The sequence below is a fragment of the Calonectris borealis genome, chromosome 1 (assembly GCF_964195595.1).
Source record: "Calonectris borealis chromosome 1, bCalBor7.hap1.2, whole genome shotgun sequence".
NCBI classification, from domain to species: domain Eukaryota; kingdom Metazoa; phylum Chordata; class Aves; order Procellariiformes; family Procellariidae; genus Calonectris; species Calonectris borealis.
Genome location: NC_134312.1, coordinates 24,722,269 through 24,742,769, shown reverse-complemented (window position 1 = coordinate 24,742,769; position 20,501 = coordinate 24,722,269). Strand labels below are relative to the sequence as shown.

Below are 20,501 nucleotides of genomic sequence, written 5' to 3'. Positions count from 1 at the left end.
TGAAACATGATCTCATTGGAGATACTGGAACTCGTACTAGTGTTTTATGATTTTTAATTTCTTAATGGGACCAGGGCTGGGACAACAAGTGTTACTGTATTAAAGGTTTACATACCTGAGAAGTATAAGGCTTTCCCACTTCACAATCTGATTTTCCATTCCATCACACTTCTTTTATGTTTATCACCATGCTCTGCATGTTTCTCTATTCTATGTAAAAGAATTAAATCCTTGCCATAAACATTTCCAAATCTTCATTCATCAGTCCATTAAATGCCCTCTTTTTAATAGACAAATGTCTTACAGAACTGGATTCAAAACAGACAGAAATGGCTTCTAAGAATATTAGAGAAAGTAAGAAAAGCAAACACCAGGAAAATTTCAAGAGTTCAGAACATCAATCCCAAAAGCAGGAAGAAAAGCAATGCAGTTCCCCATCTTTAACAAAAGGAATCATTTATCATGACACTTAAATGCATTAACAAGCCATGCCTGCATTAGAATGACTGCGACAATGCAAACCTGCTAATGTGGGATTAGTTTAACCAATTTAGAGAACAAATTAGAATAAAAGGGTGTCTTGCATGTCCCATTGCTATGGAGGTCCAAGGCAGGGGGGAGAAATAGCTGTGAAAAATGCTCTTTCAGCAGCAGAAAAGGCAAGGTTACACTGGGTACAAAGAAGCCCCGCTGAATACAAGGCTGGAGAATGCTCCACCACACAAGCAGGAGGGTTATTCCCAAACACAGCATTATTGATCTTCAAATTCTACCTTCTCCAATGACTCTCTAAATCTCTTTTTTGCTGATATTTTTTCCCCAGTAGGATTAGCACACACATATTGTGGAAATGTTTCAATAGAGAAGCCAACTGCATCACTCTGGGACACAGTGCGTTTAACCTGGGAGGGAGCAGCATTCCTTGGCAGAGCTTACACGTATCCACTGCAGACTGGAAAGCTGGAAGCACCTAACGTCCAAGGCAATGGGGGACTTTTCCTGCCCCAGTGCAGTCTTGCACCCAAATTGGCAAAGTGTGATCATTTAATATTCCCAAGTAATTTCTGTATTTCCTTCTTTAAAAAAAAAAGTGCTTCCTCCCATTCTGCTGTTCCTTTCTCAAGTCCTTGAGCCACTGCTCATGCTGGGACTGAAAAGGCAGCTGAGAGAAACAATTCAGCAAGCAACACAATGAAGGAACAAAAAGGGAGGTTTTACTCCCATTTGTTATAAATATTGGCACCTAAAAAAGAAGCATAGTACAAATCAAAATGCAGCGATGGGAATATGTATTTGAGCAGACACAGGCACCACAGTGAGGAGATTTTGGTTTTATCTTTCTCTTTAATACCTTTCATAGTTTATTGAATGTAATCAAGCAATGTGAAGTCAATGAAGGGTTTATAAAGAAGGGACAGTTCCTCCGTCTTCAGAAGTGATTGACCATCTTACAAAATTATTTTAAAAATGTAGGTACTTTAGCAAGTCCTAAACAGAAACACATATTTAAATTTAGGCCTGTGCTTAAAGCAGATTGCTTTGCTAGGGTCCAATGTCTGAATCAAAAATCAGAAAAAGAACTCAAATGCATATATATATGTGGATTCATATTCAGATTAATTAATTTCAACTGCTTTTCAGTTGAAATTATTATAGATTAAAATGGTAAAGAAAAAGAAGAAATACTGCTTGTCCAAGCAGATGCAAAGATTAAACATATTAAGTCCAGAATCTACAAATAAAAAGTAGACTCCTTTCCAGAAGTTACAGCAAGTTCTTTAACATATTTAGAGGCAAGTATGAGGAAGTAAGACTACATCAGTTACAGTCACTGTTAATTTCAAAGGACAAATGCATGGGATTTTACTTCTGCACATACTATTGCAATTGTATTATTTATTTAATTAGTATTAAAATATAAGCTAATTATAACAAATTCAGTTCCTTAGCATGTGTCTACACTTCAGCCCGCTGCCCAGTGTAAACACGAGCCAGCTTGCCTGCCAAGAACAGCCTGTCTACTTCAGCCAAGAAGTGGGGCAAATAAGCTCTGCTGGTTCAGATAGGCACTTTCCAGTCCCCAACCTGGCTTGCTTATAACAACTTTAGATTTTACTGTATCGCACTGTTGCTGGCAGTGTTGACATACTCTCATTTTAATAACTCTGCGGACAGCAAGAAGCCATCAGCAAAACACGCCGTGGTTCTCAAAAACAGCTTCAGAGCTGTGAGCTGCTAGTGAATAGCAGTCTCTGTGAGAGCAGAGATTTATAATCGGTATACAGAGCCCCCGTGATTAATATTCGTGCTACATATCCCAGAATAAATAGGAGATGCCAGTCTGATCCAAAGCCCTCTGAAATTGATGGAAATCTTTCCATTGACTGCAATGGGCTCTGGGTCAAGCCCCAAGCGTCCAAGTGTGTTTATACCTTTTAAAAAGGAAGGAATTCACTCTCCACATGTTTCAGTCCCTCACATTTATTGTCAGCAAACCTCTGGCAAAAGAATGCCTTCCTCTGCAACAGGACTCTGTCTGAAGCCAGTTGGAGCTATATATACAGAGACTGAGAATCTCAACGTAAAACCAACAACAAATTGGAAAGAAACTTGTTTTTGAAACCACACAAGACAGAATTTAGTGAGAAAGCAAATCTTTCTTCACAAGAAGTACAAAATAACTCAGGTTTTATATACCTGCAGGTTAAGAAGGAACTCTTCAATGAGGCACATTGAACCTTTGTAATATACACTAAAAAAAACCACTCATGTAAATCTAATACCATTATAGCCATCTTCCTTAAACACTGTAATTATTGCCTCCAAGGGTAAGTACATGAATGGTAAATTAAATATGGCTGTTTAAATTATTTTATGCAAAGCAAAGATTTTTTTACTTATTAAAGGAATTTAATACTACTTATAGGTGTCCTTGTTAAATGCAGATTGACAATGAAGTTAAAGAATAAAACCTCATTTATTTTTATGCTACTTCATAAATTTTCTGAAGTCCAAGTCCTCTCACAATAGTTTACAGTAACTGGATTAAAACTATCTTCAAATACTTTCCACCACACCTTTTACATGAAACATCTTGCAAAACCCACAGTGTCTATATAATCATTTTACAGTGATTATCAAAAAAATACTATGGAATTAAATAAAAGTGGATTGATACGGATTCTCCTCCCCAAACAATAAAATCCTAGCACCATACAAAATATCATGATTTAAAACTGAGTGCTGGCTCTCCTTCTCTCTCTTTCTTTCATTTTAATAACCAAACAAATTATTTTCCAAAGCATGACTGTTAATATGCGGATTGGTTTCCAGAGTAGTTTTCAATAATAATTTTTTTTCCTTGCATTTTGCTTCAAGAAGAAAAGTACGAAGCAAAAAGAAAAGAAAAAGATACAGGAAATAAAGTCCTAAGGTCAATTAACAGTGAGTGCCCACGGAGGCAAAAGTGGACATTTCGCGACGGATGGTACTGAAAGGGGAGAGCTCCAGTTCTGTGGTGTACTCATTGTCATTGTCATCACTTGTCACTGTTGAAGACTTCTGGATGCATTCATCACAGCAGCAACAGCAACACTCCATAAAGGCTCGGCTGAAAGGTTTACAGAGGCAGAAAAGGAGAACTGGGGTAACACAGGACTTAAAGAACAAAAGGAACTGACTAATGAGATGGAGGAGGTCCATAGTCTGCCGAGAGACCCCTGTGGACATGTAGGCAGTCACAATGTTGCAAATGTTTTCAGGAATGATGCAAAACCCATATAAAATGGTCAAAGCCACCACTGTGCAGTTCATCTGACTTTCCAGCTGGATTTGTCGCTTGTTCCCCCTTGTGCAAGCCTTTTCCGCCCTCCTGATTTTCCTCGCTGTTACCAGGGAGCAGGTAATAGTGAAAAGGGTAGGCAAACAAAAATAGCAGCCAAAGTACCACCAGAGCCTTGCCCCATCGTAAGTGAGAGCTAACACGTAGATGGTGTCAGGTAGCGCGGTGGAGATCTTCACCACGCACCGCTCCCCCGGTGGGCTGCCGCTGTATTCGGGGTCCTCCTTTGCCAGCTGGCGCAGCACGACCTCCGGCAGGGCCAGCAGCAGCGCGCCCACCCAGATGACGGCCAGTTTGGCCGTCGTCGAGGTGCAGTTTTCGATCATCTCGTAATACATCTGCACGTTGGTGGCGGCACGAAATCGGTCGATGCAGAGGGCGCAGAGGGTGAATGTGGTGACTCCGAGAGAGGCTACCTGGGAAGGAGAAAAGGGAATGCAAGTTAATACAGGTGCTGTCTGGAAAAAGAAAAAAAAGGAAAAAAGGGGAAAAAAAAGGACAGCCACAAGAGTACAGTCCGTTATTCGGTGGAGAGTGGGAAAACTTCATCTCCTTCAGAAGTCCCCTGGTCCCCTGTTGATGGCAGCCTTCTTAGAGACGGAAGATGAAGGCCTGAACTCACTCAGGCTAAAGAGGGAATTAATTTATTGTACATTGGATGAAGGCTCTTACCACTAAGCTGTTCTCTGGAAGAGGTTTATACTCCTGCATAGCTAAAGAGAGCTCAATTTGTACTCTGAAACACCAGTCAAGTCTAGCCCCTTGACTGACAAAGGCAAAGGAAAACCTAGTTTAGGGGTATCAGTGTAGGAGACAGTTAAGCACCATGGTGCTGAGCACCATCAAAAGAAGCATCCCAGACAGAACTTAGCTTCCAGTGTTTGCTGAACTATCATCCAGCATGCATCCCAAAGGTACATCCTTCTGGTTTTCTGCCTACAAATATTTATTTCAGCTTGGTGTCATCCTCTCCTGGGGGCCCATGCCAGCATCTGTGCAACGCTGAATGGAAAAAAAATTGAGGAACTGACCAATATGTAAAACTAAACCCCTCCCCCCCACCATTTTTCTAAGGGATGTTTTTCAGAAAGATCAATTCCACCACAGGGGTTGGAATTTAAGTCAAAAGAGGAGAGATGGGAGAGTCTTTCTTTAGCAGAAGTAGGAACTTACGCCCACATCACATGTTCATCAAACATGCAGGGGACCGAAACCTTCCATATCTACAAAATTTAGGAACCCCGCGGATTAGGCATCTACTGAATGGAGTATGGCCCAACAACTGTTTTTGTGGACTTAGGCTTTTAAGTGAAATTTTGATGGGATGTAGGCACATAAAGTCACCCTGTACTGTGAGTTCAAAGAGACTGTTTCTGAAATCTTCAGACTTCCAGAGCCTGTGCAAAACCGACCTTCACTATAATAGTTAGGCTTTAATAATCTATTTTCAACATTTAATTTAGAAAAAATTCACAGGAAAATCCAGGCTTAGTTTCATAGGAAACATCCTGTAGGACAGGGTACTGCAGGCCAGGAGAAATGGCCAAAGTTTCATTGTTTAAATGATTTAAAGATGGATTGGACAGAGCTCTCAATTATATACTGTAAGGAGCAAGTACAGAGCAATGCGTATGTTCTCGAGCTTTAATAACCATCATTCTATGCATGAATAGAAATCTTGTATTGTCATGAAACATAATTTCCTATCATTTTATCCTGTTTATAATTAAATTTCCTAAAAAGAAATTTGCAAGAAGACTGTATGCATTTTGGCCTAATCCTATTTCCAATAAATTCAACTTCAGTTCAAATTCAAAGCAGAACTCCCATTAACTTCAATTGGAGAAAGATTAGGTGCCCTGTTGCATTCTAATTCATTTATTTTCTTGGGTTCGCATGCTTCTGTTATGCTGAAAATGTGTTGATGCAAAAGAAAAGAAACTGTTAAATAATATTCCTAATAAATGTAAAGAATGCTTACTTTTATCATGAATAAACAAAGTGTCTGTGCAATTAACTGGGAAATCTAGGGTAATATTAGGCAGTTCACTATAATTTTTCTTACCCAAATTTGATGTGCAATGATATATTTAAATTTCATATAGGTAGATTTAAAAAAATACTTTCTGATTTCCACCATAATTCTAAAATATTCCTGTTTATGCATCTCTTGTAAAAAGTTCTGCAAAGATAGATAGTACAATTATGCACAATTACATAAATGTATCATTAATTTTGGCCTTCAATATTTAATGGCGATATCAGATTGCTAAAATTGAGTATCACTGAAAAATATTAGGCACTTGGGATTAGAACTGTCAGGCATTGGCATAGTTGGAGAATTCTTTGAAGCAGCTTCCTAAAAGGTGGAATGAGTAAGATGCAATCTCTTACTAATTAACTTGCAGGAACATTTAATGATAACAAAGCAGTACCGTAAACATTTTTCATAGGCAAACCTATTGATTTAGGAAGTTAAACTGTCTGACAAGATTCAAAGAAAGCTTTGTAAATACAGAAAAAAATAAAAACAATTTAAAAGAAAAATTACAGTTACAGGGAAATCTTAATGAACAGTGATAAACTTAGCTAATGAAAGATAATTTTCATGTATCACTGCTAACAGTCAGATTTTTAAATTCAAGGCTAGCAACTTTGTTTCCAAAACATTTAAATGTGTGTACAGTCTTCAAATTCCTTAGAGTGACAGCAAAACCTTTAGCCAGAACACCCAACATGAATAACAAAAGGGTCAGGACTCAGCTCTCTACAATTACGGGAGACAAGAAAATAACTGAGATTCAGGAATGAATAGGGATTGAAATAAAAATCAGCAGTACAGAAGAAAATCTGAGGTTTTGCGCATTAACATATTCCCCCCTCAGCTCTTACGTGAGCCTCTCCCCCGCCCCCAACGCACACGCTTTTATTGCTTTAGCATTTCATTGCAAACAGGCTGTTGTACAGGGGCTAAAACATTAAAACGCTGCAGCTGTTAAGGCTGGGCTAATGAAAGAAGACATGTCTACCATGAACAAACATAACCTACGGGGTTCCTGTCACATTAATTGACCAACAACTTGGAGGTTTAAGACAGTGAAATAGAGCAAGAGGAAACAACTAAGAGCAGTGGCAGTCGGCTTTGAAAACTCTCCCGTGGATTTACTGATGAAACAAGCTAAACAAAGCTAGTGTTCCTCTGGAACAGGCAATGGTTTCCTCTTTTCTATAGATTAGGAGAGTTAGTGATGCCATGAAAAAGCTTGCAAAAAACAAACACTCCCAAGCAGATGAACAGGGATTCACTGCAGCTGACTTGCTTAAAGGCAGTCTAGTGATTTAAGGGTCTGGTTACTTACCCCACATTGCGGGCTATGAGTAATAGCCAGCAAAATGAACGGGTGCTGCTCACAACCTATGAGGGCGAGAACTGGGATATGCATTCTGCATGTTCACACAATTTCAGTTTAGGGGTGTTTCTTCATACCAGTCTTACTAATAATTAGGGTTAATCTGAAAACCTGGAAGAAGCCAGAGAAGTTTCCTTTTTAATCTGTTACATTGCCCTGAAATAACCACAGAACGAAGATAATTCGTTTGATGGGGAGTAGGTAAAGGACAAATTAACAAATCCTAAAGTGGTGCAAAGCTGCATGCAGTTTAATGGTGCTCTTCTCGTTGTAACAGATGAGTTTCTGATATGCTGATACGCTGCTGCAGTCTTAATTCCAACAACCTGGCAGGAAATGAGGCAAGGCAAGGGCGAGCCAGGCTCAGTAGTTTTTGATCATCGCTTAGTTGTCTGATTTATTTCCATATGGTCCCTATGAAGATTCTCCTTCAGACATTCAGGATGACACCAGTTTACATCTTTCTCTTACCAGATGATATCAGAAAAGTCCCCAAGTTTCTAACTGAAGGACCACGGATCTGCTTTGAGGAGGTGGTGAAGTAACGCCTGCTTTGAGGAGGTGCCTGCGCTATTTGGGCAGAGAACCGCTGTTGAAGGGATTACCAGCTGCAGCATACACACACAAAAGAAGACATCATTGTTACGAGAGAGTCTCTTAATACTGTTGCTCCTTCAAAAGCATTGACAGGGATGTTAGTGGGCACCGTGATGCTCCTTCGAGACACTGCATAAACCTTTAGTCATTAGGTCACCAGCTGTTAGTCAACTGTGTCAAAACCCATTTGGGGAACTGAGGCCAGAGAGAACAACAGTAAACTCATGAAATGCTCAGCTTAATTGCATCAGTTCTCCTCTCCATCCCTCCAACATACTCATTCCCCTTTCACGAACTTTAACAATTACCGAAATGTTCCCAGGCCTTCCCTGGCCTGTCCTACTTCTTCTCTTGGATGTGGTCCCACAGCTCTTGGCCCTGGCCTCTAGGAGCAGAGCCTCTGGCTGACCAGGGGAGCAGCGCAGACGTAGTATGGTGAGCAATGCCAGTGGAAATAAGACTCTGAATTTTCTCTCACTAAAATCTGCTTGACTAGATAAAGATAATGAAAACAAAATCAGAAACGAGATCAGAAAAGGTGACTTGGGTGAAAAGGTCAACGAAGACCAAATTCTGTGAGTGAATATAAAAGAGAGGTTGGGTCACTCAGTCCAGTAAGATGAAGATGAAGAAGTGATATTGCTGCTACCTACAAATAAGCATATCTTGAGATAGAAAAGTTACTTAAGCCGAAGGACAGTGAATATAACGGAATGGGGATCAACTAGCCGTGAGCAAGTCGAGGCTCGAAATGAGAGGGACCATTAATCATCTCAGGTGTCATGTCCTTAAGCATGCCTTCTGATGGAGAAGTGAGGGGAAACAATGTAGACTGAGTTTATATGGAACAAGATAAAATAAAGGAGTTAAAAGAAGCTGGTTGCTTCTACCAGCTGAAGCTGGATTTTCTAAGACATATATTTTATGTTGATAACACAGACTTTCTTAAACTACATGGCACTCTTCCTTCCTTTGTTACAAGGCAGGATGGGTATTCAAAACATTTTCCTGTTGTAATAGGAAAGCTGAACTACAGAAAAGTTTGATGACTACTAGCCAGCCATCTCTGAGCTCTCAGTGACACCCTGTAGACTCTTTATATCCATTCCTGTTATATCATATAAACGACTAATATTTTTCCCCCAAGCTATTATAGTCTATCATCTTATTATGGCTGTTCTATATCCACATCAAATTCATAGCTTTAGAGCATGTTAATGCAACGTGACATGGTGGCTCTTGCAGACTTGTCAGTTTTGCCTAAGATAAATAACCAAAGTTAGTACAGACTGCAATACTTTTTTTGTACTACTCTACACCTACAGCACAGAGTCCAGTAATGAGATTGGACTACCACAAAATAAAAGGTCATCCCATTGCAAAAAATTATTTAATTGTTTAAGTTTACCTAGATTTCTGATTTCTGTTCTTTCAATTAAACCTCCCTCCCCCCCCCCCCAAAAAAAAGCAACAAACCAAAAAAGAATTACAGTCATTACCATAAAAGAACAAAAATAAATAAATATAATATCTCTATATTTCTTAGATGAAGTGCTATTAAACATTAATGGCTTTATGCTTTAAAATAGGTAAGGGTCAATCAGTTAGAACATTACTGTCATGTGGCAGAAGTAATTCAGCAGCTAAGGAGTACTGAGGCCAGGGTACCCCTCTGACATTAGCAATTAACTTAAGCATCCTGGATGAAAATCTACGTCACCTTAATTATCTAAAAGACAAGATGGTAATTCTGGAAGCTACTATCATGGAGATGTCCTACACACATGGAACAACAATATGTTTTTTTTCCTTTGTAATAGAGCACATGTCCTTTGTGTGTTTCTTATCCTTCTGTATATCCTAAGAGTAATAGTGTTCATAATCAGAATCCACTTCCAAGAGCTGCTCTTGAATTCTGTTGGAAGCAAAAGCCAACCAGACTGTCAGGGCACTGGAAATACTCATTAGTACACCACATGCTTATCCAGAGGGTTGGAAAAATCGCAAAACACAAAAGGATTTAATTTTTATTTATTTTGCTGTTTGCAATCTACCATGCTACCATATAAGTAAATTTAATTTACTTATATATTTTTTTTTTTAAATAAAGACATGAGTTCCATTCTCCACTGAGGATCAAATTCTCATGACACTACACAAGGGACCCCTGCACTAATTCTTAATATTAACAACATGGAACTGCTGATAAAAATCTGCCTCTTCCTCCTTTGCAGGAAAAATCCTGTCATATGGAGAAATGACATCCCAGTGCTGAGAGTAGAGTCGATGGTGCCGGGATAGCAGATGCTGCCTTTTTCTCTCCAGTAACTTAAATATTACTGACCCAATTTTAAACCTAGTCTGACACAAATTCATTTCCGTGCTGAAATGCCACATGCAAAGTTTAAGCCAAAAGCAAATTTTTATGGACAACTTCTAAGCCCCTAAGGACAGGGTTTGCAGAGAAAAGAAAGATTGACAGAACAGCCAACAGCAGCTACTATCATCATGCCATTAATACCTAAAGGGCAGACATATATTAACGCTTCTGTTTTAAATAATTATTTATCGCGTGATAAGTGCTGAAGATATTCTGCTCAGTGAAAAACACATGTAGCCATTGCCCTAGAAAACTCGCAGTATGAAGCTTTGAAACTGCAAACCTCTCTGAGGATCTTTGTCTATGACCCAGAGGACTTCCTGGAGGTGCAGGAGCCTACCTCTGACTAGAGTCAACGAAGAGACGTGAAGAAGATGCCGCACAACAAAAGACACAGAAAAGACAGATAATACACAGCTTTTATAAACTCCCATAAAAATGTATTTACTTCCCTAAAATGAAACTCAAAATAAGGATCTCTTCTGACAACTTTGGAACAGGCAGAGAACGGCCACTTTCTTTGTGCCTCTCACTTGCCTCTACCAAGTAAAAGAGAGAAAGGGGAAAAAGCCTCACCTCAAATTGCCCTGAGGTTCAGCTCCAGGGAAAGAGAGTAATTCGTATTCCAGGCCAAATCAATCCTTATGCTTTCCACTAAGAATACTAATTGTGATAGCTTTCCTGAGCTGGAAGTTACCCACCAGAAACAGGAGTGATGCCACAAATTGGTTGCCAAAAGCACATGCAGAGACTGGGCATCAGATTTCAGAGGCTTTCCCTGTCAACCTGCTCCAGAGTCTTGTATGCATGATATGGTCCAGATGAGGACACCACAAACGTTGTCCTTCTCTTCTTTGGGGGGGTATGAGAAAGGCAGAAGGGCTCACGTTTATTAGCACTGAGTGCAGGGCTGAGTACCATCACTGGCCTCGGCAACTTCTTGCTCTGCACTGGACTGCACAAGACGCTAAATCAGTCTCTGCAAACCCTCAGTCTAGACTCTTCCCCAGTTCTAAATCCTTACTCCATTATAAGTAGCTTGTCTCAATCTGCCAGCATAGAAAGTGATGCCTACTTTCAACAACCCCCCTCAAACTTGTCAAGCTTCTAGCGTAACCTCCAAGAGCAGAATGCACACAACTCAAGCAAGCTTCCTTTTAAAGCCCAAAAGATAGTCCTAGTTGACACAATCCATTTGTCATCTTGAGCAAGCTGCTCTGGGCCTTAAACAGCTTACTTAACCTCTTCACTATTGGCTTCCAGCATTAAAATAAAAAATAAAAATGCTACTTCACAGGACCGTTACATTTAACAGCTGTGAAATATTTAGAAGCACAGTAAAACTACTGATTTTGTCTACATCCACACTTCTTTCTATTAAGACCTAGCATAAATCTGTAAGTAGGGGAACTGGAACTATATTGTTCTGTACTCCTTTTTTCCGCCCCTAGTGCTTTTGCTGAAAAGGGTTCCACATTGGCAGGGCTTGCGGAAGAAGAATTAGCCAAAGCCGTTGTCTTTGTATTGTCGTTTACCCTGTATCTCCTGATTCTAAGCAATACTGAGAAAAGTATATGGAAGACAACATAAACACAGTGTGCAGGTAAACACTCCAGACATGCATGCCTAAAGCTATACTTCTGAACCATCTGCAGAAAAGTGGCAAAATTTTAAGAACTGCTGAGCAGAGGATTAAAACTGCCAAGGAGAAGCACATCTGCACACATCGTTATGGGCAGACTAGCTGTCCCAGTTGTTCTCATTCCCTTCTCAATTCCTTCACAGTGCATTCAAAATGGCTCCTCCAGCATCGTGCCATCGTCAGCATCAATGAAGTTCTTGGTGGAGATAATATTCATCCACTTCTACTAACCATCTGTCTTTCTAGCGTTGTTCTCTAGCAGTTTTACTCTCATCACCTAAAGACCTCGTGAGAAGCACAGAAGAATTAATTTACTCAGTTTCTTCCTCGGTCATGTGCACAGCATTCCTTATGCAAGCATAGCCATGACACAGTTTTAAAAGGTAGTTAGAAGTGACCAAACTGTGATACAATATATGGCTGAAATGACTGCTTAATGTACTTGGTGACAGCAGATCTTTATTAGGTATGAGAAAATCGCCCTTTAAATTAAATACTGTGGAGACCTTCCACTGCTGGAAGCTCAACATTTACCTATACAAAAGGGCTTGAAGATATCATAAAACATTTTCCCCAGACTGTGTGCATATGTGTAATCACTGGCAACAGATGCCTTGTTGAAATTCTGTACAATACCCATTAAACAGCACAAATAAAAAACAATTGGCCACAGGAGGCTAAACTAAGAAAACTCAACGTTCCTCACTGGGATCACTTGAAACCTTCGAACACAATACAAAGCATGCTTGAGTTATGTTAAAATGCTGTGATCACCATATCACTTGCTCTAGATAATCAGATGTCCCCTGTTCCCTAGTTCTGAAAGTACAAGCTGGTATGACAGAGGGATCAGTCCAATAAGGGTCTTTGATGCTTGAAAGTGAGATATTTCTGGATCTACAACTCTGGGTGAGACATGTAGCTCCCTAAACAGCATATGACGAGAACTGGCATGCAAAAAAGAGATGCAAAGCATGGAACAAAGAGACACTTAAAAGAAAAAAAATGCTGGACTAACTTACAGAAAACACAGACAACAGCTCAAAATTTGTCCATCTTCAGGAAGATGCTTCTATTTGTATTCCATGAAGGTCTGGAAACCTCTCCTGAAGATAGCTGTCTACAGCTTTCCTCTCAAGGAGCTAAGAAGACTTCATCCTTCTCCCATTGTGTGAGAAGGGGATGAGCCTGCCCAGGTGAGTTACAACAAGGGAGAAGACAGTGTCGTTCAGCTGTCAGATGAGCGCACTGCTGTGAACAATCCTTGACAGAGCATGGAGCAGCAGCTGCTCATGGGGCAGATATCATGACATGCTCCACCTCTACATTGCTCCTGGTGGTGTCAGTGCCACTGTCAGCTGTGAGGCTTGAACAACACTTGGAAAGTGGCAAAACTTTGCTCTAACTCCCTCCTCCGTCTCAGCAGGGTCAAATCCTGATTTCCAGGACAGTGTCCTCCTCGCCAAGCTCGAGACAAAATGTGGAGAGGCACAATCTGCTAGTGGTGTTCAATATCTGCCACTCATGACTATAGTTTACAGAGGGGGAAATACAGCCTTTTACTTACTGCTCCCAGGATGGTGAATATACTTTGCATACATGAGTATTATATTTAACGACTACAGAATGAAAAATATACAATTATGGGAGCGACACAGAATCCCAAGGCTATATCTTTTTAGATCTGTACCTTAGATATAAATTAATTAAATTTCCTCAGGGACAAGGAGGATGTTTCACTTTTAGACCCCAGTAATAATTAAGCCTAAGACAGGCACCATGTTACTGGTCCATCATGACTGGATTCGTGCCAGTTCTTGAATAAGACTTCAACTCTAGACATCTACAGGACTTTAAAGTGAAAAAAGGGTGTCATTAAAGTATAAAGGGGGGATAGCAGAAACTTAATGTTTTTCAGGATTACAGTTTTGATTTTCGGCAACTACATTTCAGATAAGCTGCTTTCAGTTTGAGAAACTCTTTAGTGCCCAAAGCTGCACAGCATAAGCAACTAATTTTGAAGAACAGCATGGCCATGCAAATAATTTCAATTACTGATCTTTAATTAGAATCAGCATTACAAAGAATCATTTCTATTTTGTATGTGGATGCACCAAAAAAAGGTTACGAAGCATGAAATGTCACTATAGGAGAGTCCTGAAAACACTTAAGCTACACTAGCTACTTTAATTGAAATGGTTACACTTTAACTGAAACAGTACTACTTATTTTATTGGTTAACACAGTAGCCCCAGAACCCAATTGAGAAATTTTAAAAGCTCCTAGTACCATCAGTTTCTTAACAAATACATATTTACTCCTTCATGTCTTCTTAAATGCAAAATTATTAAGTGTGCTCAGAGTTTTTCAAATGTAGCGGTATACTACCGGCCTTGAATTCATCTAAGTGTAGCACAGCTCCACCCTTTGTCCAATAGCACCAGTAATAAAGCGTATCACATACGAAAGAAGAAATGGCAATTTAGTGGCTACACACATCTTTATAAACACTTTTGTAAAAATATCGGTTGACAGTTAATTATGTATTACTGTGTACCAATGTGCTGTCGAAACTGATATGCTGTGCATTAATAACAAGTTGGGGTTTTTTTTTCCTTTTCTTTTCTTTTCTTTTTCTTAATATCTCATTCTTAGGGAATCAACAGTTATTTCCTCAGCTTTCAGTTACAGAATAATGTTGAACATAAGGTTTTGGGAATACAGCAGAGCCAGCCAGAATTACGGGCTACCATCCTACCAACAAGCCTCAGTGTTCAGTTCCAGTAAATAAATAAAGCGGACAACCTGAACGCTGCCGGCAGGACTCTGGCCAGCTGGCTGAGAGCTTCTTTGACAGAGCCTCTGAACAACTGCCAAGAAGCCGCGATTTAAACGGAGCTGGGGTCATTTTTTATTATAAAGATAAGCCAGATAAATGTGAGATTTGAACGCTGAAGTATAAATTAAGAGCACATAAACCACATTGATGGTCCTTTTTACAATCACCTTCTCACAGCCTATCCCCAGTCACCCCCTCCTTCCACTTTCCTGATTCACTTCACTTTAGGAAAACAAAAATCGTAGAACAAAAAACTTGAAATCTAATCCTGAGAGGATTCCTCGCCTTTCAGGATCATAAGGAGCAAGGGAAGTTTGGCAGAACTCGCGCGAGCGGAAGGAAGAGCCAGACGCGCTCGGCCTGAGGCTACAGAAATCCCCACGCTGCTGGACCCGAGGCGGCCACAGCCTCCTCCTGCCGCCGCGGGGCCGGGCCGGGCTCCGCTCTGCCTCAGCAGTGCCCGGAAAACCCCGACCACGCCGCACCTCGACGTCCCCGGCCGGCAGCAGGGAAGGCGGGCAGCGCCGGCCCCGCAGGCAGGGAAGGCCGGCGGCGGAGAAGCGACAGGAGGGTGCTCGGGGGCCCGCGTCCCCTCGGCGGGCGGGCGCGGCGGGGCCTGCCGGGGGCTGCGCGGAGGCGCAGAGGCCCGCGCATCCGTACCCACCGCCATTACCTCGATGTACGGGACGATTTTGCAGGAGAAGTCTTCTAGGAGCCACTTCTTGGTGAGCTCCTGGAAGATGACCAGCGGCAGGCAGAAGAAGACGATGAGGAAGTCCCAGAAGGCCAGGTTGGCCAGCAGTGAGTTGGAGATGCTCCGCATGTAGTAGTTGTGGCAGACGATGCACATCACTGCCATGTTGCCCATGATGCCGATGCCGAAGATCACCACGGAGAGGCACATGACGGCGTAGGCGCCGTACGACTCCTCGGTCAGCGGGTAGAAGGGGTTGCGGAGGCGGGCGCGGCGCCCCGTGGCGTTGCCGCGGCCCCCGGCGCTGCCCTCGGCGCCGGCCGAGCCGTTCAGGGGCAGCCAGCGGGGGCCGCCCGCCGCCGCGCCGGCTCCGCGCTCGCTGCTCCGCGCCCGCCGCCGCCCGGCCCCCGCCGCCCCGCGGGGCGCGCAGCTGCCGCCCGGCCCCGCCGCTCCGCCGGGCGCGGCGTCGGCCCTGCGGGGGAGGGCTCCGCGCCCGGGGAGAGCCGCGGCCGCCTGCCGGCCCGGGACCAGGGGCGTCGGGGCTGGCGGCGAGCGGGCGCGCTGCGGGAACTCCGGCAGCCCGGCGGCCGCGGCGGGGGCCAGGGCGCAGGCAGCCCAGGCGCCCAGCACCTGGCAGAGCAGGGCGAGGGGAGCGCGGAGGGGCTGCATGGCCGGGAGGCGGCGGGGCTCGCCCGCTCCCCTTCAGAGGCGACGGCCGCCCCGCTCGGCGGGGCTGGGAGCGGGGGACATGCCCGCCCGGCTCCCGGGGACAGGCTGCCTCGCCGGGGCGGGCGCAGCCGCGACGCCGCTGCCGCCGGAGCGCGGCTCCCGCTGCCGCCGGGGTCCGCCGCGGGAAGCGGCCAGCGCTGGGGGCGCGGCGAGCGGAGCAGCGGGGAGGCTCTTCTCGCCGCCTCCCGGGGCAGACCCCGAAAGTTGTGTCGCAGTCTCCGATGCGCCGAGTTAATGTAGCAAGTGCAGCGCCGGGAGGACCCCCCTCCGGCGCTCCGCCCTTTCCCGGGACCGCTGCCTCCTCGCCAGCAGGCGCACCGGCCCCGTGCTGCCTATTTACATCCTCCCGCCGCTGCGGGCAGTTGGTGGCTTTATTGGTGAGGAAAGGTCCCCTGTGGAAAACACCTCCCCTCTCCGGATAATCGCAAGCACTAATTCCTCCTCTCCAGCAACCTCGGAGAAAACAGGTTGCTGCGCGCAGCTTAGGGTGTTTAAGAGCTTTGCAAAACTCTTCCCGGGATTAATCACCGCGCCGCCTAAGCGCTCGCCCCGCGGCGGAGAGCGGCCAGAACGGCCGGGGCGGCAAAGTTGCTGGCGGCGCCGGGCGGGGGGCTGCTCCTGTCTCCCAAGCCGTGCGGGCACCCGGAGAAGCGGGGTGGCCGCCCGGGCAGGCAGGGGCTGGGCGGGGAGCGGCGAGGCGGTTCGCGGCGGGCTGCGCTCCTGCTCCCGGCTCCCCACCGCCCCGGCCCCGCTCGGCCCGGTGCGTCTCCGCTCAGCTCCGCCGCCGCTGCCGGAGGCGCGCCGGGGAGGCGGGCGAGGAGCGCGGCGGCCTGCAGTGCGCAAGCGCCGCCCGGCGGCGCTGCGGGGCCGATCCGCCGCCCGGCCCGGGTCCAGGCCCAGGGCCGGGCCGAGGCGCCGCCCGCCCGCCGGGGGAGCCGGGCGGCGGGGCGAGGGGAGGGCGCGGGTCCAGGCCAGCCCTGCCCTTCCCGCCCGTCCTCCCGCAGCCGCTCCGGGCGGGGATGCGCCGGCAGAAGCCGCTTCTCCGCTGCCGGCACCCTGGCAGCCCGGGGCCCGCCGCCCCCGGGCGTCTCTGCAGCCTGCCGGCTCTCCCACGCTGCTGCCAGCGCCCCGGTCTCAGGGTCTGGCTGCCTGCCTCGGCTCGCAGGTGGCAGCGGGGCCCGAGGGAGCGGTAGGCGAGCGAAGCGCCTTGCTCCGGCACGGGGGAGTCCCGCACCCCGGCACGGGGAGTCTCGCACCCCGGCACGAATCCCGGGCGACGGGAATAGAGGGTGAGAGGTGCTGGGGGAGGCTGTCGGCATCTGGGTGGAAGATGGAGAGAGGTTTTACCGGCCCGTGAGGGCACCTCGCTGTAGGGGGCAGAGGGCACAGCTGGGGGGAGAAAGGGGTGCTCCCATACGAGAGCGCAGAATGAAGCACGAGGGTGCCATTGAAGGAGACGGGGTTCAAAACATCACCCCCGCAGCGGAACAGCAGCAGAAGCCTCTCCACATATTTTCCATGCCTGGAGAGGCAGGTCTACGTTTCTTTCCTGTTTCGAACATTTGTGTATGGCTTTGTTTCTTGGCTTTGTACAGCCAGAAAAACTTAACAGCTCTTTCTCCTTGTTTCTCCGATTTTTATTTAATTTGGGTGACTTCTTAGCTTGCCAAAGATGGGTACAATAAATATTTCACTGTAAGTAGCCTTAAGGATTCTCTATCGCCCTTGTTTCCATTTTTATGAGTTTTAGTGTAGCTTATTCCCAACAGGTTTAAAAGTTTTAAACTTTTCCCATAAAGCAGTTTGAGAAGCATCCCTTCCCCCCCTCAAACTTAACCCATTTGGTGTAAAGATCAGAAATTTAGTCAAAGCTACCAGAGCTCCCCATTTTAGGGACCGAAATCAGGACTGTGGATCTAATAGTCCTGTAAATTCTTTTCTTGCGGGCCGGTTTTTAAAGTGGTGAGATCCCAAGTACGTGGGATGTGCTTGCAGGTTGGGTCCCCCTCTTTTTCGTATTAATGATCAACAAAGAAAACCATGTAAGTCTACAGCAACAGAAAATACACATCACATACACGCATAAAACCAATCTATCAGCTGCAATAACAGAGGCAAGATTAGTACCACTTTTGCTTAATGGTGTTGAATCAAGCTGTAGTGTCGAAAGGATCCTTTCGTATGAATTGTTAATTGTTTATATGTAAAAACACAGCCGCACAAATTCACCTAGCTGATGGAAAGGTAGGCTTTACAGAAGGTACTCACCAGGCTGACCTTGCCGTCAACAGAGAGAGAAAAGTGCCTTCCTGAGGTCATTTGTCTGATATTAATGCCCAACGTGTGTGGTATAAATTGCTGTCTGGAGGTGCTGCTCACACATGTCTACCCTAGAAGGAGCTTAGAAAATTATTTTGGATGAAAAATGTGACCTTTCAATGGCTAAAACTAATGAGTCCTGTCCCATTCAAATCTAGGTGTAGTGCCATTCCCCTGCCTTTTCGGTTACCCAGAAAACACACAAACGGGACAAACGGAAAGCTTTTCCTTTTCCTGAAACCATTCTCTCATGTAGGTGAGGTGTGATTGTGGGAACCTTAAGGTTCTAAGGTTTCTAAGCTTATGAGAACAAGTGTAATAAGTTAGGCACTGTTGTGTTGTATGTCCCTTAATATAAGTCAAGCCATTTTATTCTTCTTCTTCCTTAGCAATGTAAGTGTCATCTCATGGAGTTAAATGATCAAGCTAATTTTAAGACTTCCTAATAAATAATAAGTTTTATCTAATAAAGATATCTATGAACGAAAAAAAAAAAACCCAAACCAACAAAACCTACCAGGAAAAGAAGAGAACGGTAAATATATTTAATCTTTTTTTTCCTCATATTTTTCTCCCGTTTGTTTCTTCTGAGCTCAGCTGGTGTACAAAAGGAGTTAATGATGATAATGAGCTTACATTTACTGCGCCTTTCTTCCTGAAGAGTCCCAAAGGGCATTACAAACAGATATGATAAATTCACTGCTTGTTCTTAAAGGAAGGAATATTTCTTCTGGCTTTTATGTGGAAGGAGCAGACAGCAGTTAGCAGACATATTGCCCGTCTGCATACTTCTGCAGGAAATATGGATTACGAAGAAGAAGGTTAAGCAGTGTTTGGTTTACGTCACTGATCCTTTAGTGGTGAGATAAGAACCAAGTCGTGCATAGGTTTTCCAGTGTCAGCATTCCACCTGCTTTATAATAGAGAAAATTGATTTCTAAACACAAAAATTCTGGTAAATTATTATTCTCTGCTTACATTTTGTCACATTTCTCTTACTTCATTAAGTATTTGACTTGTTACAAAGAAAGCACATGCAAAAAACATTGGATTTTTTAGCTTGTAGCCATAAAACCATCCTGCCTAGAATCGAGGAGCTTGTTATATAGGCATGATGGAAGTGTTCTTCTGGGCTTTTGTCTTGTTGAAGACAAGACATTCTCTTTGATTTACATCAAAGGGAATCAGAGGAATGATATTTCCTAGAGGTTTCTTATCTCATTGAGATACAGTTTTGTGTAGAGTTAGGTGTATCTGCACCTCACCATAATTACCCAATTCTGCCAGTGTAAAAAGATCCTCTTTTGCTGGCTTTAAAAACAGTTAATTTGCCATTATGATAGTCCCCTGTTTACTATTGCTGCCCTGTTAGATGCTGAAAGTTAGTGTCTGAAGGTTGCTTTTTCCCAGTTTCTTTGGTCTCAAATATTTAATTGAAATTTTGCTGCAGTCCATATAAATTCTGAGTTGATTGGGGGGGGGAGGGGGGGACGACTGGCTGCTGACTTTTTTTTTGGGTGGGGGTGGTGCATATGTCTTGTGTCTTTCAAATAATTTTGGTACTTCTTATGATAAGATCTTCCTTTAAGATAAAGCTCCTATTCTGTCATATTCTGATACAGCCTCCAGTTCAGTCAGGCTTTCACAACTCACAGTGTGCTTCTCTTCTAAAGGAGTTGTACATGTTTTGACAGACTTTCTACCAATTCATGCATCAGCCTAGAAATAGTCTCACAAACCACAAACAGACATTTATATTTATAACACACACACACAAAAAAAAAGAAAAACATTTTTCTCTGTTAGATGAGGGAACTAAAATTCAAAGATGTTTTTGCAGCCAAAATCTATAACAGGAAAACCAATAAACATGTTCCTATATGAAAAAAAAAACATTAAATTATGGAATTTGAAAGGTTTCCAAATACATTCATTCTTTGTTGTTGTGTTCTATGACATTTGAACTATAATAAGGAAATCAATGGTCTTTCAATGCCTGCAATGTTGGTTTTTTGACATCTCCAATATTCATTATCTGAGTAAGTGATAC

The 20,501-nt window shown here is 43.9% G+C and overlaps 1 protein-coding gene across 1 annotated transcript; it reads right to left on the bottom strand.

Moving 5' to 3' along the window:
• Nucleotides 1-2,958: 2,958 nt before the first annotated feature.
• On the bottom strand, nucleotides 2,959-16,072 carry GPR37 (G protein-coupled receptor 37). The gene is made up of 2 exons (XM_075150495.1): nucleotides 15,383-16,072; nucleotides 2,959-4,257 (listed from the first exon to the last, which is right to left on the bottom strand). The coding sequence occupies exons 1-2, from the start codon at nucleotides 16,070-16,072 to the stop codon at nucleotides 3,439-3,441; spliced, it is 1,509 nt and encodes a 502-aa protein (XP_075006596.1). The 3' UTR covers nucleotides 2,959-3,438.
• Nucleotides 16,073-20,501: the final 4,429 nt, after the last annotated feature.

Excerpts from the sequence above, each read along its gene's own strand:
- GPR37 (XM_075150495.1), bottom strand. The coding sequence starts at position 16,072 with ATGCAGCCCCTCCGCGCTCCCCTCGCCCTGCTCTGCCAGGTGCTGGGC. Across the intron at positions 4,258-15,382 it reads AAATCGTCCCGTACATCGAG|GTAGCCTCTCTCGGAGTCAC; the intron begins GTAATGGCGGTG and ends TCTCCTTCCCAG.